At 42.1% G+C, this 22,008-nt stretch overlaps 1 protein-coding gene across 1 annotated transcript in view; it reads right to left on the minus strand.

The window, feature by feature from the left end:
• The window catches only part of Sorcs3 (sortilin related VPS10 domain containing receptor 3), a 615,406-nt gene that overhangs the window by 330,401 nt on the left and 262,997 nt on the right, over window positions 1-22,008 (minus strand). The window contains exon 3 of the mRNA XM_028874644.2: window positions 8,205-8,304. Coding sequence (XP_028730477.1) covers window positions 8,205-8,304 — 100 coding nt within the window. The remainder of the gene's footprint in view (window positions 1-8,204; window positions 8,305-22,008) is intronic.

Raw genomic sequence — 22,008 nt, forward strand, 5'->3', positions numbered from 1 at the left:
ACTAGCCTTCTTTACACAGCTCTCATGATGTGGAACCTCTTCCCAAAGCTGCTATGGCTCCCACATCCTTCAACACTGAGTGCTAACACCACCCCTGAGGTATTGGGGCATGGACCAGAATATCTGCTCCTACCCGTCTCTCTGTCTCTCAGCCTGCAGCTCTGAAACCCAACACACCTGTTGGCACTCCCCTGTCTTCACTTCCATGTTTAATTGTCCTTTCTAGGTCTGTGTGAACATATGGCACATGTGTGCAAGTGCCAGAAGAGGACACTGGATCTCCTGGCACTGCCGTTAAAGGAGGTTGTGAGCTGCCAGATATGGGAATGCAGCTCTGGTCCTCTAAAAACAGTGAGTGCTCTGAACACTGAGCCATCTCTCCAGCACTCCACATCTCATTTGTTCAGACTGAGAGACACTAACTTCTTTTTAAAAGCCTTCAAACTACAAAATTCTTAGCTGCCACTTGCCATTCAGCATGTCAGTCTTATTATTTTCTCCCTCAAGTGGTAGTACAAAGTTTGCCCTTCATCTTCCTGCTCCCAGTTCCAACTTTGCCCTGTGCCCTTAGCTGACAACCAGCCTGAAGGGAAATCTATTCTCCTGGTTTGGTTGAGCATCTGTGATGCTCAGATGATCCAGGCAGGTAAACAGGACTGGCCTCTCATGCTCCATCCAGAAACACAAGCTTCCTTTCAATCCTCATTGCACAGAAGAAAAAAACAACCCCTCTTTCCTTGGATTTGAACCCTGACATCTTCATGATACTTTGTTGAAATCCTCAATACACACATGAAAACTTTAAACTTCAATAAAAATCAAATTTAAAACTATGGTGGACGAATATAAATCCCTCAAAAACATAGTAAGTAGCTAATTTATGTTATCCCTCTTAAACGGTTAGATAATCTCATAGAAATTATATTTTTATTTTTTAAAAAGATAATATATTTGTTAAGAAACCCTAAAGGGTACTTTGGAGAAAAGCCAGGCTATGGGTTTATATTCTTCCCATTTTCAAATAAAATGCAAAAGAAAAAATAGCAATCATTTTAATGAGCCTTTAAATAAATTCTTGGCTACAGCATACAGCAGTAATTTATATAGGTTCACATACATGTATTTGCTGAGAGAGGGACTTTGTGACTAAAGAGTGAATTTCCAAGAATTACTCTGGGTTCTTTTTCCTTTAATTGATTAGTTGAATCAAAACAAGCTCCAAGGCCTCTGCTTGGCTGGGTCACACTTGCAAAGAACGACGGGAGCTTAAAACCATCCCTCTTTGCAGTGGTTGCCTTCCTTCTGATTTCTTAGCCCACAGTGAGGCCTAATTCTTCTCTTTGGGGAAAAAGGGAGTAGTGTTTTCTGATTCTCTTTCTGAACACACCAAGAAAAAGAAGGGTTGGACTTCCACTCATGAGCAAATTCTCATTCTTGTATTTCTCTACTCTTTCCTTCATGTTTTCCCCAAACACTTCTCCTAATACATTGTTCTATCCCTCTAGTAACTGTAAATTCATGAGGCAAGAACATCAAGGTGGTTGTGAATGAACAGGAGGGGAACCATTCATTTTTCTCCATCAGCACAGAGATCAATTTCACTCAGACAGTCGGCATGTTGGGTTTTAAGAGACAGGGAAGACATGGGGAAAGAGAAGATGGCAGTGTGTCTGGTGAATGAGGCACAACTGGGGCTTTATAAACAGCTAGGCTTCTAGGAGTTACGTCCAGTCCAGGAAGGTCTGGAGGTAGCGCAAGACCAGTATCAACTGTGATCCCCATTAGAAGCATGGTCAGGCAGTGGGCTCTCTGGAGGCCTGGTTTCTAGTCTGGAATTCTGATGCTGGTGACAGTCAGTTCCATTCTCACAGGGCAGTCTAAATGCCATTCTCTCTCCCAAAGGCCATTTGGCCAGTATCAACTTTTCTCATGTGACCTTTGTCATCATCTTGAATAATGATACAAACGGAACACAGAAGTCAAAGCAACTTTGGCACATCCTGCTACCTCAAGTCTTGAGCTCTGTATCATTTACTAAAATTAGCCCTAAAAAGATTTCCTGTGAAACTCTATTAAGAAAATCTGGTTTTTGTTTGTTTGTTTGTTTGTTTTTTCAACAGTGTTTTAACCATTTCTGGCTACTCTGGGCACCTATTGTCCCATGATGACAATCATCTGGAACACTGTAGGAACCAAACACCACTACCTCACTAGTGTTCTCCTGACTTCTGCATGCACTGGAATTTGAATCTCTAAGTCTGTGTGTACAGCTGACATGTGTGCATCTTATTTACCCAGAAAAATTATACTTTTCTAAAATCATAACTCTTCCTCTTCAAATGCTTTGCCTAGAACTAGACACTTAACAGATTGCTTCACAAGGACAAATACCTTTGACACATCCATTGCTTTCTGTACTACTCTAACTTAAGAGATATAAATATCTGTGAGCTAGAGGTGCGACAGCCTACTGCTTAGCTTCCTCATTCCTCCAAGACAATCAAGAGATGTGGGTCAGGGGAAGTAGGAGTGTGATAGCTCTGAATTCCACTTTCTGTTTTGTCTAGGGGTTTCTCCCGTTTATCTGGAGAACGGCATTGGCCCATGTGGCCTGTTGCACATGCATACAATGCCTCTTCAGCAACTTGACTGAGAAAGCATGCTCACTGGGAAAATCTGACTGGTAATTCCCACTGCATTTCTGCAGTGCAGCCTGGGAAGTAATTATCCTTCTCACTGGTAAATCAATTAAGAATGGAGTATCTAACACACCCCTTCACCTCCCAGAAACTGCTAATCCTCCAATACTAATGAGCCGAAAGCCTCAGGTAACCTCAGGTTATTGCTGATATGACAACTGCAGTTTTCTTGAGCTCTATACCTGTGGCAATGCCAGCCAATCTCCAGGGTCAGAGAGAACAGAACCGAGTCACAGACATCTCTTAGTGGTTTTTTTACAAAAATAAGTGGGGACCTGCTTGAGCTTTAGTTTCTTCATCTGTACAATAAAGATTAAGATGTCAAACTCAAGTAAGAGTGGCCTTAAATACTATGGTACTGAGCTTAGCCTAGTGCATAGAAATTGTTAGAAGCACCATAAAATGAAATCATAGTTCTATTCTGATGTCAGATCCACTACAGACAGACAGACAGACAGACAGACAGACAGACACACACACACACACACACACACACACACACTGCAGTGACTCAGCCACATCCTTAGCAGTTAGACCTGTGTATCCTTTCCATTTCCAACATTATTCCTAAAGCTGCAGGTGGCCGCAGCTTTTGAGCCATAGCAATTAGACTACAACATGCCTACAATTCCCTGTCCATTCAAAGATTCCTTCTCTAAGAGATTCACGCATGGGAATGGAGCATCTCTGGCTGGGAAATATACAGCCATCAGCCAGACTGTACAAAACACAGATCTGGTAAACAGACTTGACCCTGGCCCTTGCCATACTGCATTGGCCTGCAGACAAGATTCAAGTGACAATAATGAATTCTGAGGACCCAGGATGTTCATTTCCTGAAAGGGGAAGAGGAAGCTGTAAGCTGTCACTCACCAGGCTCCACTATAACAGAGCCCCTACATCAGTGGGGCAAGCCTTCCTCACTCCTGTTTCCAAATACAATCCACTGTTTTTCATTTTCCAAGTGCCAGGCTCAGAGACATCCTCCAATACTAGACTACCAGAACATAGTCAAACTCAAACCCAGGTGATGAACTAATTATAGTCAGTGACCAGAGAGACAGAATTCACATCAAATGTAGGAGGATTAGATCAAGTCAATAAAATAATACTGATGGCACCATATCATTGGCCTGGGATAATGAAAGATACTCTAGGCATCTCATCATCTCATCAATTTTCTCACTTATAATTATGACATCTGCTATATGAAAAGATTAGCAGCCTATTCATGGCCTGTGAGAAAGACTACACTATAAGCCTCAAATGACTTCCGTAAACTTTATCCCTCAGAAGTTCCCATTAGGAAGTTTATTGCCGATCCATCATTCATGGTAGTGAAGCCTTGAGACAACTGACTAGGGTCTGCTTTGCTATCTCACCTGTTTCTAAGGGCTGCAAGGATTTGAGAAGACTGGAGAGAAAGACTCCGCAGAGGATAGCACCATAAGTGCTCAGTCTTCGCTGCCTGAGTGTGTTACTGAGAAGGAAACTACACACACACACACACACACACACACACACACACACACACACTTCTGTCTTTAACCTAATGGCTTATGAACTATCAAGATTTGGAGAATTTCTTCTTCTCAAAGAAAAAATTAAAAGCCAATGGTTATTTTTATGAGGAACTATATAAATAAAAGCACAATTTACAGTTTCGCCAGGGGCAACAGATCTCATCTGATGGATTCACAGCCTCTGAGGAAAGCAGCGGCCATCTGTTAAATAAATAACTCATTAGGTGAAAAGCAAATGCGTCCACAAGATTAACTGAAAAACTTGCTGGAGCCCACTGCAAAGAGCACGGAGAGCTGAAGATAATTTGGGAACTGAGAGAATCAAAAGAATCTTGCTTACTGCAAGCTGGGAAGAGAATCCAGGTAATGACAGGTTTAAATTTCAAGGCATATTTTTTTTTTTTCTCTCTGAATCCAGATCCCTCAGTCGTTGGATGGGGTTTCTAGCACAACAATTAGGGTGTTTGGCCATCCCATCACCAGAGTAGGTCAGTTCAGGCTGTCTCTCAACCAATACCAGCAGTCTATTGTCGGGGTATCTTTGTGGATTTCTGTGGACCTCTCTAGCACTTTGCTTTTTCCTATTCTCATGTGGTCTTCATTTACCATAGTCTCCTATTCCTTGTTCTCCCTCTCTGTTCTTGATCCAGCTGAGAGCTCCCGCTCCCCCAAGCTCTCTTTCCCTCGACCCTTACCCTTCATTACTCCCACTCATGTCCAGGCTGTTCAGGTAGATCTCATCCATTTCTCTGTCATTGGGCGATCCCTGTGTCTTTCTTGGGATCCTGTTTTCCAGGTCGCCTCCCTGGTGATGTGAGTAGCAGTCCAGTCATCCTTGTTCCACATCTAGTATCCACTTATGAGTTGAGTACATACCATGTTTGTCTTTCTTTCTGAGTCTGGGTTACCTCACTCAGGATTCAAGGCATATTTTAAAAGAATCCTGAAAAGTTGAAAACTAAAGTTGCATGCCATGATCATAATAATGGTACAGAGTTCAAGACAAACACAGAAGCAAAAAAAAAAATGTATTTCTTTTTTTCCTTTCTTTCCTTTTTTTTGTTTTTTTTTTTTTTGTTTTTTTTTTTTTGTTTGTCCTAGACAGGGTTTCTCTTTGTAGCTTTGGTGCCCATCCTGGATCTTGCTCTGTAGACCAGGCTGGCCTCAAACTCACAGAGATCCACTTGGCTCTGTCTCCCGAGTGCTGGGATTAAAGGCATGTGCCACTACTGCCTGGCTAAAAAAAAAAAAAAAAAAAAAAAAAAAAAAAAAGATATATTTCTTTATGTGGTATGTGGACTTGTCCTTTTGTCTCAGTGAATAAAGATGAGAAATATTCTGGGCAATACAAGTCTCCATGCGCAATGTATTTGTGTCACTGACAATCAGGGGCTCCAAATATAATCAAAGTCAAATACTAACAGCAAACCAGGGCCCAATCTCATCTTTCCTTGGGTAAAAAAAGGTCTCAAGAATCAGAAAAGATTCCTGTAAACATTAAGTTCTCTGCTCATTTCGAAAACAAACAAACTCATGAAACTGCCCTTTTGTTTGTCTTTTCCTGACCGGAGTGAAAAAGAAAAAAAAATATGTATCTACGCTTTAACTGTTTGCCTAGCAATGCCTCCAAGTAGACAACTGACATGCTTTAGTAATGTTTCTTAGTCCATGAAATAGGACGAACCCCTGTTTTCAGACATAAAATGTGAGACGGTTCTCCAGACAGTCCACGACCTGGATGTCATCTCCAGGAAGGACAAATGGAAGTAACATTTCTATGTTCCTGACCCTCAAACTTCAGATATATGTTCCTCCCAAACTGAAGCAGCTACCTGGACCTGCCCTTCACCTGCTTGCTTCTAAGAACTTGGAAGCTATGTTATGGAGGAGCAGAGAAAATTTGGTAAGAGTGACAAGTATGTGACAGTTTCCCACTGGGAGCACACATGACAGAAGGGAAACAAAACAGGTGTGGAGAGGTGTGACCTTTTGTATACCACTAACGAAAGTCTTTGCAAAATGTATAAGCCTCCTTCAAAGTTGTAGGATGGAGAAGGCCAGAGATCTGTGGTGAAGGGAATCCTAGACATCCTGACTCCTTCCTGCTACCGAGGGCCCCACCATGCTGGAGTCTTGAACTACCTTGATCGTGTGCTTTTGTATTTTCTCCGTGACGAGGAAAGCAACTAGTGCATTTGTCTGCACGGGCCTCAGAGGGCTTCAGTTTTCCAATCGGTAAATCATTCTATATGAATGGTTCTTATCCAATATTCTGTTGACATCTTGAGTCTCGGGTTCATGGAATTTGCGGTGCTCACAAACCCCTCACAATGTATGAATATTCTATGGCAAAGCCATGCTTCTAGAGCAGAAGTCTAGGCCTTCAATCCCATTTGCAAAGGGGTTGCAGTTTTTTAAAAAAACACACTCATAATCACTGGAAGAAGTGAAATCTATGGTCCCTTTCAGCTCTAACATTCAGTAATTCAAATGGCAAAGCTGGAAAATGTGAACACAGCAATGCTTTGGGACAGAAACTGCTCAGCTAAACCCAATAACAGCACTTAAGCAGCCCTTCCAATAATGGAGGCTGCAAACAGAAACTACTAAGCTAAAACCAATAGCAGCCCCTCCACAACCCTTCCAATAATAGAGTTTGGGACTCAGACATCCTCTGGAGGTCTGAGAACTCTTGCAGTTCCTGAACTTTAGGATTTTGGATCACAACAGCTGAGGCAGGAGCCAGAAATTGAGTTTCCTCTTCTTCCAGAGACATCAGAGAAAATGTAATGAGAAAAAATGAGACTGTTTTGGGATATGTTAGGCAGTGTAAACAATCATTTAAGCCACAACCAAGACTACTGTGTCAGAGATTGGAAAGCTCACTCCCAAGAGCTAAGTCTGCCATGTCAGAATCAGAGAGCCTATGTTTACACACATAGTGGAAGCTTACACCTGAACCTACCTGGGGAAAAAGATGGCTTTGCAAAGCCACTGGAGAATAAAAACTGAATTTTTGAGAGAAAATTTATTAGAATTTTAGAGATACTGAAATGACCTTATGATTATTTTGGTTCAGATCCACCTAAGCTCTCAACAGTAGAGCTTTGCTAGCTGGGGATAGACCACATCTCTCTAAATCCAATACACTGTACATACAGTATTTGGCTCCTGGAGCTATCTACCATTTCATGGAATTCAGGTCTCAGCTTCCCATATGTCTCCATGGTGAAAACTTGACCTCCTGTGATTTCATTCTGACTGCCAGTCAAGTGGAAAACAGAAAATCAGGAAGCTGACAGAGCCAGGACTGCCCTCTACCTCTGAAGCACTTGGAGTCCAAGTAGAAGAATCCAGGAACCACTACCCCTTCCCTTGGTGAAAGGGATTCTGTGAGTAAACTGCTGTCCAGTAGATAGGTAGGTAGGTAGATAGGTGATGATGATAGATAGATAGATAGATAGATAGATAGATAGATAGATAGATAGATAGATAGATAGATAGATAGGCAGGCAAGAAGGAAGCTAGAGAAGGGATGAGCTCCAGAGTCTAGCTGGAACCAGTTCAAGCTAGAGTATTAAATAATCTCTTTGAGTTTGTATCTTTTCCTCTATAATGGGGCAGTAATGGTTTCTACCCCACAGGTTTGCTATAAGCCAAAGAAAGACATGGAAAGGACTCAGTATTATACAGACAGAGAGGAATCCTGTGCACAGCTACATAATCTCAAAGGCATTGCTGTTCCCATTGTTTGTTATTACTACTACTACTACTACTACTACTACTACACTACTACTACTACTACTGCTACTACTACTATCAAGCCTCTTGTTAAAATCACAGCCTGCTTATGGGGTTCCCAGCACATAAAGTAGGCCCTCCACAACTGCTATGATAGCTGCTGTGTTTGTTCTCAGCTCGTGGCCAAAGCCACTCTGCTACCCAGAAGGAGAAGGCAGGAACTCCTGACTGCTCCTCTTACCTTCCTTTTGTTGGTGGGGTTGACATAGAGGTAACTGAGGACCGTCTTCAAACCCACTTTGTCATTTAGTTTTTCATAGGTGGTGCCATAATCTGTTGACCTGCAGAAAGAGAGGGGGACAAAACAAGAAGGGAGAGATTGTTTTATCAAATGAGGAATTGCATTGAAAGGGGAGCCAGGATCCCTCCACCCAAACCTGCATCTCTGTTCCCAAATCACGAGTGCTTGAAAGTGTCCTTCAGAGATAAAAAGCCCCATTAGTTTTAGAAGAGCAATTAGACTAATGCATCGTCTTCCTCCTGAGCTTTGCTCCCAACCTTTCTCCGAGACCTACTTTCTTGCCTTTGTGAAGCTGTATGGAGAAAGGAGCTGCTGAAGACTGCCTGCCTCCCACACAGCTTACTCAGTGGCTCTGAACATGGTACTGGGCAGGATGCAGTTCTCATCATCCAACCCTCAGTTCTATGTGAGTATGAACTACAAAGGGAGAGAGATGCTAGGCTTTTCCACCAGAGGGGGATGATGGGATTTTCTGCACACACACACAGCACTACAGCCAACTTCACACACCCCTCCACTGAACCTGAAGCAAAGGAATTGTCAGAAGCAGGAATTGTGCAAGAGCATGCCGGGTCCACTGGCCAAAGGAGGCAATACCAGGAAGAGATTCTGATGTCTTACATGGGTATATCACAGGTCAAAAACCAATGTCACTAAACTGGTCAAAGTAGTCCCTCATTCTGACTGTGGTACTATTTGCTACCTATTCCTCCCTTGAGCTGTATTTCTAAGAAAGTGACCAGATGTGGAAAAAACACAGAAAGGCTCAGAGAACAAAGGAGATCAATCCATTGACTTATTTTCTATGCTGGCCTTCTTCCTCTTTCCCACTGGAGAAGGAAAAGAAAGTGCCAGATAATAGGATTCATGAGGGCAGACTCCCTGCCAACCTCTGGTGACTGCTGAAACCCTATCCACAGCTACTTTCCTTTTCAGACAATCAGTATCCCCAGCCTCCCCTCCTGTGTTCCAGCACCTCATTGGTTAATCTTGGGACACTTCTCTGGCTTAGGCTTTCGAGGGGCTAGAGGCCAATGTATTCTCTCTGTCATTAGTTGACCTTGTGAATATGAGACATTGTGCCTCTTAATCTCAGTTCTCAATCTCTCTCCAACTCTTCTTAACTTTGGCATCCTGATAGCAGAGTAATCACCTGTCCTTGATTTCTCTTTAATCCTTTATTCATTCTCAAACTCTAATCTGGTTCTGCCTTGGCTCATAGCCTGAGAAGCCCAGGTGATGACTTTTAAGGGTTGTTGTCATAATGCAGAGGTTCTCAGCTTGAGGGTCATGACCCATTTGGGGTTCTAATGACCCTTTCACAGCGGTTACCTAAGACCATCAGAAAGTACAGATATTTACATTAGGTCTTTTAACAGTAGAAAAACCACAGTTATGAAATAGCAATAAAATAATTTTATGGTTGGGAGTCACCACAGCATGAGGAACTGTATTAAAAGTTCACAGCATTAGGAAGGTTGAGAACCACTTATGGCATAAGGCTTTCCTATCCTTCTTCCCCAAACCATTCAAAATTCCTCTGTACTAGAATGCATTTCCCTATCCTACACATGCCAAATCACACTCTGAATGTCTCTTTTCTAACTCTTTGAGGGTGTTATGATTATTTCCTTTATGCTTTGACATGAACTCACAAGGTAAGCTCCACAGGGTCAAGGAACTTCACAGAATGCCATGATAAGATGAAAAAAGGAAACCATAAACTCTGGAGATATGGAAATCTGATTCTTCCTTTTTAAATAAATAAATTTATTTATTCATTTATTTAACATTCCAAACATAGTTTCCCCTCTCTCTTCTCTTCCCAGTACCTTCCCCTCATGCCCCCTCTGTTCCTATGCCCAATCCACTCCTTCTCCATTTCTGTATAGGAAAGGACAGGTCTCCCATGAACACCAACCAAACATGACATAGGAAGTTTCAGTAAGACTAAGTACCTCCCCATGTATTAAGGCTGGATAAGGCACCACAGTATGAGAAGTAGGGTCCCAAAAGCCAGTAAAAGAGTTGGAAATCTGATTCTTTTCCACATCTGTAGCTCTCTAATTACATGCCCTGGACGAGTTATTTACCTTCCAGGAGCCTCAGATTTCTTACCTGAGAAATGGGGACAATTCAACTTCATGAAGTAATTGTGAGGATACAAAAATGATATCAGAGGAGAAGACCAATAGGATCCAGGGGGAGAGAAATAATAAAAACAAATTTCAATGAAGAGGTTTTTATTCATTTTCCTTTCTACAACAGGTAAAAAACATGGTCTTACCCATTATGTATACTTCACATGCTCACAAAAGAAATGAATACGATATTTCAAGTCTCTCCCTAGGCCACCATCTCCACATTTATATCAGTTACAATAACATTAGTAAGTTCAGTCCCCCAAGAAGCTGGCTTCCTATGCTTAATCTCAAGTCTATCACAGGCACAGTGTGGGGAGTCACTCCCAGTCTTTCTCTTGCCTATATCTCTCAACATCAGCTCTACGCCCAAGTCCTTGTGATTCTGTCTCCCAAATAAATTATGTAGCAAGTATCTCATCCCTTTGCATGGCAATGTACAGCTCATACGTGCACTGGTAACAGTGTTCTGCTTGGAGGATACTCTCATTCTCTTCCCTGACACTAGCCTCCATGCTGTTAGTAGACTACACTCCACCCACTCGAAGCAGTCTACCTCCCACTTCATGGGAGATGACCCATGGCGTGCACACAGATAAGCTTCATTTCCAAACTTAGTCTTTGAAAAGGTGGTTTCCACCATCCTCACGGAGCCCATTACTAGTCATTTGCTCCTCACTGCTTTCTTACTGGCTTCACTGCATTCTCCTAATCATGTCCCACATTTTACTGCCCTCCCCAAACCAGCCACCACGTATTTCCTCTTCATAAGTTGGTTTCCAACTTTCAAACCTAACTCTAATATTGTCCATCTTATAAATTTCCTACAGGGAAATTAATCTCAATCCCTTTGTGGTTTTTCTTTCACCTTTGTAAGTATTCCTTCCTATTTCCGTGCCTTCCCTGCTCTTTTATCTACTTTATTACAGGACTGCTTTTTTTACTTGACTTCCCTTCAGGCAAGCAACACATCATATAACAGCTCCGATGCCTCATATCATGCCTGATATGATGCAAGTGCTCAAAATGAATTGGTTTGTATTATTTGCTTTGTATTTATTTGTGAGAGTAAACGAGAACTTCTCTAAACCAACTCACAAATTTTTAACCAACTGCTGAAGTTTAACAGTAACTCAAACACAGCCATCCTCCTAGAAATCATACCTGATGCTCTAGATGTTGGCATGACTGTCGCAGATTGCTGAGATCCAGCAGCACTTGGTACCAGGAAAGGACCAGTAATTTACTCATATTAGAATCAAGGTTAAATACCACATCAGCCTATCACCCTGAGCAACACTGCTCTCGCCGACAAATTACAACATCCAAAGGCTGTAAGATGCATGCTTTTATTAACTGAAATAAAACATTTTTAAATGACTTGATCTACACTCCTTTCAGCATAAAACCAGCACTGTGTAGGAAAAGAACACTGAATATGGAGGCTGGCAATCCAGGCTTTAGAACTGAATCTAAAATGCATACAAATGTATTACTCTAGATGAGATACTTCTCTAAGCCTGTGGAAGAAAAACAAAACAACAAACAAACAAACAAAAACACCTTCATTTGACAATTGTCAAAATGATGAGGCCAGTTTTACTGAGGGCCAATGCAGTGAGCATGAGGCCTATTGCAATGGAGTTTTGCCGTAGGGAAGAGAGATTTGGCTAGATTCCAAAAGCAACAAGGAAAATTGGGATTGATAGCCAAGAAGCAGAGTGAGGATCAGTGGATGGAAATTACAGAGAGGGTAAGGCAGTTCCTGGCTAAACAGACTTAATCAGATTCTTGCTGAATGCTAGCCAAGGGGATCAGCTATAACACGGGGACCACAGAGTCCACAGAGGCTGAGGGAATTCCTGTAAACTAACCGTCTGGGTTTCTTCTCAAGTTGGGCTCTTGAGAACATGCTCAGTCAAGGTCAAGGCCTTATTAAAACACATCACAAAGGAGCTGCACACAAATGGATGAAGGGGGAATATTTTCTTTTTTTACATAAAATAATACATGTTTATTCATATATATACATAAATATAAACCCTATATACACATAATCATAATTATATATAGGCATATTCTTTCTTTTTTAAATTTTATAATTTAATTTAATTTTACATATCAGTCACAGATTCCCCTGTCCTCCCTCCTCCCACCCTCACCCCCCCCCACCCCCCCCCCCGCCCTCAAAGAGGGAATATTTTCTAAGTCCCGTTCTATTATTAACATGAGACATTTAAATGTACTCAGATCATCATACAACCTCCTTTTGGACCTTAAATTTTATTATCACAACAACCTAGTTCTATGTTGTTTTCCAACCAGAGACTTTTGCCATCATATCTATAACAAGCATCTTGTAAGAGCTAAAATCTCAGGGCTCCCTGCATGACTGATGTCACAACAAACTCCCTTCCAGAATCCAAATAGCCCCCATCAAAGGCAGCATGCTCAGCACCATGCAGTCTCTCTTTCTACACACTGAAAACAGATTCACACTGACTTTGCTCTTTTCCAGAATTGGCTGCTGAGAAAAGGGACTTCCCAACAAAGGATGCTCTCTATAACTCAGCTTCCTCTAAGCCTCTGGCAGTTTCTGCTCATTCAAGCGGACAGAAGGAAGTACCCCTCGTGGAAGGTACCTCAAGGAGCCAGCAAGCATGTAGAACCAAAGGTGCCCTTGACTCTGTCCTTTCCAGCATGCTGTGGCATGTCGCCTTGACCATGGAGTTCTGTAGTCCCACGTAGCCTGGGGGGAGTGCAGATGGCAGAGAGGACTTGGCCTTGTTGCCAAGACAGCTGTGCCTGCAGAACTTGCTCTGACAAGAAAGCAAACCATCCTGTATCTTGGGGCTCCAGACATCTGCCAATGGGAGATGGGGTGTCACTTAGAAACAGTCTCATCTTACCCTTCTACAGTCAAATCCAGACACTAGCATCACAAAACTGAAGTGTTCCAAACACTAAAAACAGGTCATATGTGCATAAAATGGCTGTCTCTCCGCAGCACAGTACCAGTTTGCATGACGAATAGCTAACCTAGAAGATGGCATGTGAGATGTGCACAGAGACAGGCCTTTTGTTTCTGTGCCTAAGCTCAGGTGAGTCCAGCTGTGCCTCAACACTATAGGGGGTTGTATTTGGGGTGTGTGTAATATATCCCCATTGTCTCTCATTTGTTCTATACATTTTCATTAATTGCTTCTAACACACAGAAAAGTATAATGAGTCCATAATCGCATGGCAACTACTAAAATAATTAATTATATTTACAAGCAATATTTAACTTTGAGTGCCATTGCATTTGTATGTGTGGCTGTGTATGTGGTGGGGGTGTACATGTGAGAGTATGTACACAGGTGTGTGTCCATGTGTAGAAGTCAGAAGTCAGTGTTGAGCACCTTCCTCTATCACTCAACCACTAGATTTTTAAAGACGCGGTCTTTCATTGAACCTGGAGCTCTCGTTTTGTTAGGTTGAGTGGACAGTGAGCTCCAGAAATCTGCTTTCTCCATTTCCCCAATGCTGGGATTACAGACACACACACCTATACTAAACCATGGATGAGGGTGGAAAAGCTTTAAGCTTAGGTCCTCATGCTTGTGAACCTACTGAGCTCTCTCTCCATCCCCTGCCCTTGCATTTTAACAAACGCAATCAGAGTAGATACACTTTCCTTCCCTTATCCAAGGTTAAGATATTGACATACGCTTGCTGACACACGTAGCCATAATACATTCATTTTCATTGCTGTGTAGCATTTCTGCTCACAAATACATCACCATCTACTTAATCATTCATCTATTTAGAAACATTTATTTCTTTTTTCTTTTTCTTTAAAAATCTGCTATTGCAGGATTGGGGACATATCTAAATTGGTGCAACACTTGCCTAATATGCACAAATCCTTGGGTTTGATTCCCAGCACACATAAAACAAGTTTAGTGGCTTATGTTTGTAATCCAACACTGTAGATGTGGAGGCAGGAGGATCAAAAGTTCCTCCTCATTATCCTCAGTGTTCGAGATCACCCTAGGATATATGAGACCCTGTCTAAAGAAAAACATACTGTATATCATGCAAGACTGTAATTCCAACACTAAAGAGGCCAAGGAAGTAACATCTCAAGTTCAAGGCAAGTCAAAGCTACACAAAAAGACTCAATCTAAAAAAGCCAAAACATCAACAAGAAGTAAATAAAGTCTGCTATTACAAGCAATGCTGTAATAAACATTGCTAGGCACATTAACTTATGCACTTGTGTTGCAGTGTGTCTGGGTAGACCTCTTCATGGGGAATCACCAGTTTATACTCTAAGCCACTTCTACCTTGCTAATTATTGCCAACATTTCCTCCAAGAAGGCTTTACTTCCAAAAAGACACTGCTCTTAGCTTCTCAATCTGCTCAAAGAATTGCACATCCTCTAACTGATTAAAAACTTCTGTCTCATCCCACAGGTGCTCAGAAGGCCTTGGCCTAGAAATGAACATTCTGAAGACTCACCCCAGCCTGACCTACCATGTGCCCAGTGTTCTCACCAAGGCCTTTCCCACAATAGCAACAACAGGAGTTGAAGGGTGAACATAGTATGGTCTCTATCCACTCAAAAAATTCCCATTCCTCTTGTAAACATCTGGAGATGTTAGTGGCAATCAGCATATGAGCAGTTATTGTAAAAGAAAAACACATCTAGAGTAGCTCCCTCGGCTTTCCAACAGAGCTGGTCTTTAGGCCCTCAGCAGCTCCCAGTGCCAGATTTCTACACAAGATGAACAGACTTCCAAAGGCCCTCAACCAGTTCTCAGTGGACACCACATAACTCTGCATTGGAGAAGTATGTTCTTGTTACCCCAGCCTCCACTTCCCTTTGCTTACACCTCAGCCCTTCCCCACCCTATCCCTCTCTTACTATAACCCTTGAGCTCCACGAAACTGAGGAATCATTCTATATACCTGGAGTGTTACCCCTCTTCCTCTCAATAATCCCTTTGGCAGTTAAATCAGCACATGACCACAGATGAGATAGTTCTCTTTCTCTTAGAAATGTTTTCTTTCTTTCCTTTCTTTACATATCTGTCATTTATCTCAAATTCTTTGTGTCGTTTCTCCATAGATTTAGGTCAAGATCATGAACTTTTCCCTGTAAAAGGGCCAGGTAGCAAGTGTTTTAGATTCAGGAACCTACCTCTGATAAAATTACAATGGTCTCTGGCTTCCAATGGCTCAACTTTTAACTTTCTACTTTGTGATGGTGTAAAAGCTATAGACATCACTTTGAATTTGTATCCTTTCCTGGCTTAGGGATGCAGGTAGAAACTATCTCCAGATGCTGGGCAGTAGCTGAAAACTGCAGCTTCCAGTTAGTGAGGGATCATTCCGGGATAGGACAAGGCAGTGTTTTCTGGATGTTAGGTTTTGGTGGCTTTTAACTTCTGATGGGTTTATTGGCACATAATCCTAAGTGAATTCAAGTGGTTTGCATGGAACCCTGACCTTGTCTCTGACCAGAAGCCCACTACAGCTTTCATTAGAATGAGGCTGTATCTACAAAAGCAGGAGGTATGTGGTTGGCTCCATATTTGGTTGTGTAGGTCCCCAGAACCTAAAATAGGTAGCTGCAATGCCAGCCAGTCTCTACCTTTATCCACACTACCAGACTCACATTCTGATTTTGTTTCCAAAATAACTTCCTAAGACTTCTGTCAGGGTGAATGTCCTTGTTTATCTTTTCACAGCTGGCTACCACATCTGGTCAAATACCTGTCCTACATGATGTTCTATATCTTGGTACACTGCCATCCCTTGCTCTTTTCCCTCTCTCTCATGATGGTTATCATTCAGATCTTCTCTTTTCTGACTCACAACTCTAGTCCTGATTACACACTAATAAGTTCCTATCGTTCAAGCCCACACCTCCCTCTATATGTATAGCAATAGGACTCAGGAGTTCTCTACTTATTCCTTGAATATTCACATGTACTTTTGTTCTTTCTGGAAATCATTAAATGTTACTTAAAAGGAAATAAAAATATGGGAACTTTTAAAAAAAACTTTATAAGTGCAGAGTTTGACTCTGCACAGGGCAAAGACAAGTGGTCTCAATCATAATCACCTGCAGAGGCTCTGCCTATCTGGACCTCAGCTCGGAAGAAAAGGGCTGTGCAGATCCCACAGAGAGGAGTGAAAAAACTAGCCTCATCTCTAACAAAGGACCCAAACAGGAGTGCATTTAATTATAGTCATATGATATTTAACAGAGGTGCCAGAAAGCACACACTGGAGAAAAGGCAGCATCTTCAACAAATGGTGCTGGGAAAACTGGTTATCCACATATAGAAGAATGATATTAGACCCACATGGGTTATCTCGCAAAAAAAAAAAAAATCAACTCCAGATGGATTGAAGACCCAGTGTGAAAGCTTAAATTCTGAAACTGCAGGATGAAACCATAGGCAGTATTCTATGAGACACAGGTGTGGGAAAGGCTTCTCTTTACGGGATTCCATTTGTCCAAGAGTTGAGGCCAAGAAGTAACAAATGTGACCTCATAAAGTAAAAAGCTTCTGTGGAGCAACGGAAACAACCAAATGAAGAGAAAGCTCAGAGTGGCAGAGAATCACTGCCAGCTAGAGCTAATAGAGAGTTAACATCCAGGGCATATAAAGAACTAAGTGAACAGGGCTAAGAAAACAAGTGACCCAGTTAAAAACAACGGGCCATGGATCTGAACAGTGAGTTCACAAGAGAAGAAATAACAATGGTTAAGCAATGTTTCAAAAAGTGTTCATATCCTTACCAATTAGGGAAATGAAAATCAAAACTACTTGAAGATTTCGACTTAACACAGTCAGAATGAGTAAGATCAAGAAAACAAGTGACAACAAATACTGGCTGGAGGTGTGGAAAGAAGAAGTCCTCATCCCCTGTTGGTGGATTCCAAACTAGTGCAGCCACTGTGAACTCTTAAAAAGCAGACCTGCCATATGACCCAGGCATACCACTCCTCATTCTGGGGCATATGCCCAATGGATGCGACACTCTATTCCACAGATACTTGCTCAGCCATGTTCATTGTCACTCTAGTCACAATAGCTAGAAAACGGAAACAATCCAAATGTCCTCCAACTGAGGAATAGAAAACAGAAATGTGGAGAGAGAGAGAGAGAGAGAGAGAGAGAGAGAGAGAGAGAGAGAGAGAGAGAGAGAGAGAGAGAGAGAAGAGAGACTGGAATACTATTCAGCTATAAAGAAGAGTGAAATCATGAAATCCACAGGGTAAATGGATGGAACTAGAACATACTATACTGAGTGAGGTAACCCAAAAAGACAAATGCCATATCTTTTCTCTTATTTGCATGTCCTAGCTCCTAAAACGTAGATATGAGTACATTAGTACATAACCTGTAGTAACACAGAGGAAACAGGGGTGGGGGGGGAGGAGGAAGGATAAGTAATGTCTTGGTTAAGGTTTCTATTGCTGTAATGAAACACCATGACCAAAAAGCAAGTTGGGAAGAAAGGGGTTTATTCAGCTTACACTTCCATATTGCTGTTCATCACTAAAGGAAGTCAGGACAGGAACTCAAACAAAGCAGGAACTTGGAGGCAGGAGCTGATGCAGAGGCCACGGCAGGGTGCTGCTTACTGGCTTGCTTCCCCTAGCTTGCTCAGCTGCTTTCTTGTAGAACACAGGACCGCCAGCCCAGGGGTAGCACCACCCACCATGGGCTGGGCCCTCTCCTATCAACCACTACTTAAGAAAATGCCTTAAAGCTGGATCTCATGGAGGCATTTCCTCATCTGATGACTCTATCTTATGTCAAGCTGACACACAAAGCCAGCCAGTACAACCACTAAGGATATTTAAAAAGGTCATAGGGAACTGTATTATTTTATGTTTACTTAATATATATCATATATACTATACAATATATTGCACTTATATAATATATATTACATATATATTTATAATATATTTTAGCCAGGTGTGGTGGTGCAGACACTTAATCCCAGCACGCAGAAGGTAGAGACAAGAGGATCTCTGTGTGTTAGAGGCCAGCTGTATTGTCTGAATAGGAATGTCCCCACCCCCACCCCACCCCCCGCACATAGACTCATGTGTTTGAATGCTTGGTCATATGGAGTGGTACTGTTAGAGGGGGTGGCCTTGTTGGAGTAGGTGTGGCCTTGTTGGAGGAAGTATGTCACTGTGGAAGAAGGCTTTGAGGTCTCACATGCTCAAGCTTTGTCCAGTGTGGCACACAGTTGTGGTGGTATTCTAATTGTACTGAAATGTGATTTTGATTGTATGTTAATAAATAAAGTTACCTGGGGGTCAGAGCTATTAGAGCCATAGCAAGAGTGTGGCGGTGGTGGCACATGCCTTTAATCCCATAGATCTCTGTGTGTTCAGGGATACAGCCAGCATTGGAGACATATGCCTTTAAGACCTAGGGGCTGTACATACAGACAGTGACGAGGCAGTCACGTGTTTGGGTTTACAACCAATGAGAAGGCAGAACAAAATACTATAAAAAGACGGATAGACAGGATATAGCTCTCTTTCGGGAAGCTGGGACACCGCAGGAGGAAGGGTAAGATTTTAGCTCTGAGCTCTGACCTCTTGGCTTTCTCTTTTACATTGGTTCTGTATTTCTTATTTAATAAGACTGTTGGTTACATCTACACACAGTTGTCTCCTTTTGTTGCCTAGGGATTAAGATGTAGAATTCAAGCCAGGTGTGGAGGCGCATGCCTTTAATCCCCATAACTGGGGAGGCAGAGGCAAGTGGATCTCTGTGAGTTCAAGGCCAGCCTGGTCTACAAAGAGAGTTCCAGGACAGCCAGGAGGATTGTTACACAAAGAAATCCTGTCTTGAAAAACAAACAAACAAAATGTAGACCTCTCAGCTCCTTCTGTAGCACCATGTCTGCCTACAGGCTACCATGTTTCTTGCCATGATGACAATGGACTGAAAATCCGAAAGTGTAAGCCAGCCCCAGCTAAGTGTTTTCCTTTATAAGAGTTGCCGTGGTCATGATGTCTCTTCACAGCAATAAAGCCCAAACTAAGACAGAAGTAGGTACCAGGAACTGACTATTGTGATGATAGGTCTGACCATGTTTTTGTTTGGAGGAATTTGGACTTTGGGAATTTGGATTAGAAAAGCAGTTGAATGCTTTAAGTGGGGCTTAATGGGCCATCCTAGTAGAAGCATGGAAGACAGTAGTGCTAAGGGTGATTTGAACTGTGAGGGCCTGGGCCTGGGTCAAGAGGTTTCAGAGAATAATTTGAGTGTGTTGCCTAGAGAACATTCTTGTGCAATTTTGGCAAGGAATGTGGATGCTTTTGCCCTTGCCTGAATATCTGCTTGAGGCTAGCTAGAGTGAGGAGACTTAGATTAATTCCATCAGTAGAGGAAATCTCAAAACAGCCTAGTATTGACTGTCATGTGGTTATTAGTGTTCACTCTTAAGAAGATGTATAATGAAAAAAAAGCAAGCAGAGCAAGTAAAAATATTAAATGTACAGACTGAGGAGAAAAGGGGCACCAGGAAGTTGAACGGAGCTAAGTCCTACATTCAAGGAGATAAACAGATTAAGAAATAGAATAAAGGGAGTGGTGACCTCAAGGCAAGACCCCACCCAGCTAAACTTCCAACTTTATTTTATTCCAAAAGAATAAAATAACAGCTTAAGTACAGGCATGGTGGTACATGCCTTTAATACCAGCACTCAGAAGATAGAGACAAGCGAAGTGGATCTCTAAGTTTGAGGCCAACCTGGTCTACAGAGTGAGTTCCAGGGCCGCCAAGCTTAGGCAGTGAAGGTAACCATTGAAAGCAGAAAGCAGGTGAAGATGTAACTAAAAGAGGGAGCCATGTTGCAGTCCCAGAAAACAGCAGAATTCAGCAGCATTAGCCACACGGTTCTGCCTTTAGAATTAAGGATAGAAGAAAGGGGTTATGGGATCTCCCTCTGGGACTAAGGAAAGCCATTGAGGCCATCCAGATGTGTGGCAGGGTTGTCTCTGCTTGGAGGCCCAAAGAAGCCATTGTGTGAAACTCTAAAAGTGAAACCTGGATTGCCTTGGAGATCCCAAAATTTTGGAGATGCCAAAGTTGTGGGATATCTGCCAGGGAGAGCTGCTAACAGCGAGTAGAAATACCACACGAGAAAGAAGTATGTTGCAGTCAACAAAGACAAAAGGAGTTGGAGATCTGAAGAGCACTTTGACATCAGACATGGAGATGAAGAATCTGGAGTTTGCCCAGCTAATTTTCAGTCTTGCTTTAGTCCAGTATTTCCTCACTCTGCTCCTTTACCTATGTTTTGGAAAGGTAATGTATATCCTGTGTCATTGTATGTTGGAAGTATATGATCTGCTTTTTTATTTTGATTTTGCAGGAGATTACACTGAAAAGATTGCATGAATCTCAGAAGAGACTTTGAATTTTGGACTGTTAAACAATTTTGAGACTGTTACAGACTATGGGGACTTTTGAAGTTGAACTGAATGCATTTCTGCATTATGTCATTGCTTCAAGCCTATGGGGGCCAGGAAGTGGAATGTGGCAGTTTCAATAGGGATGGCCCCCATAGACTCATATGTTTTAATGCTTGGTCATAGGGAATGTCACCATTAGGGGATGTGGCCTTGCTGGAGTAGGTATGGCCTTGTTAGAGTATGTGTGTCACTTTGAGATCTCATATGCTCAAGCTATGCCAAGTGGCGCACACAATTGTATCCTTTGGCTGCCTGTGGATCAAGATGTAGAACTCTCAAACTCCTTCTCCAGCACGTCTGCCTGCATGCCACCATGCTTCTCACCATGACAATAATGGACTAAACCTCTGAAACTGTAAGCCAGCCCCAATTAAATGTTTTTATCTATAACAGTTGCCATGATCATGGTGTCTCTTCACGGCAATAGAAGACTGAGATACTAGCCCTGTCTATAAAATGAATTCCAAGTCAGCTAGAGCTATAAAGTGAGACCTTACCACCAAAGAAATTACACACACACACACACACACACACACAGAGAGAGAGAGAGAGAGAGAGAATTTTAACTCATATGCCCCATCAAAGAAACTTCTTTTTGCAGCAGAGACCATAACAGAAAGCCACAGCTGATCAAAATGCAGAGAACAACTGTTTCTGACTGTGGGATACCCAGCCCCAGTTGATACATCTTCAATAAAACCCCTACATAAAGGCTCAGGGAGCATGGTAGAAGGGGGATTGGAAAGTCAGTCAAAACCAGAGGACCAGAATCTATCTTCTATATGTGACAGAAAGCTGTATACATGAAATCTCAACAATATACTTCATAAAAAAAAGAGCTGGAAAATGATAATACCGTTCCAGTTGACATTCTGACATTCCAGTATGGTTGGGAAAACTATCACAAGGCCCCACCCCTAGATGAATAACTGTAGGCAAACAATGGCTGTTGAGAAAGAGAATAAGACTTCTCCAGGGATAAACCTCCTGATAGTTTATAGCATGCCAAGCAGTCAGCTCTAAAATCACATATATATATACATGCAACCCTAACAAACTCAGGAGCTTGTATTTGTAAATGTGTGTGTGTGTGT

This window comes from Peromyscus leucopus, chromosome 1 (assembly GCF_004664715.2).
Source record: "Peromyscus leucopus breed LL Stock chromosome 1, UCI_PerLeu_2.1, whole genome shotgun sequence".
Lineage (NCBI taxonomy): Eukaryota > Metazoa > Chordata > Mammalia > Rodentia > Cricetidae > Peromyscus > Peromyscus leucopus.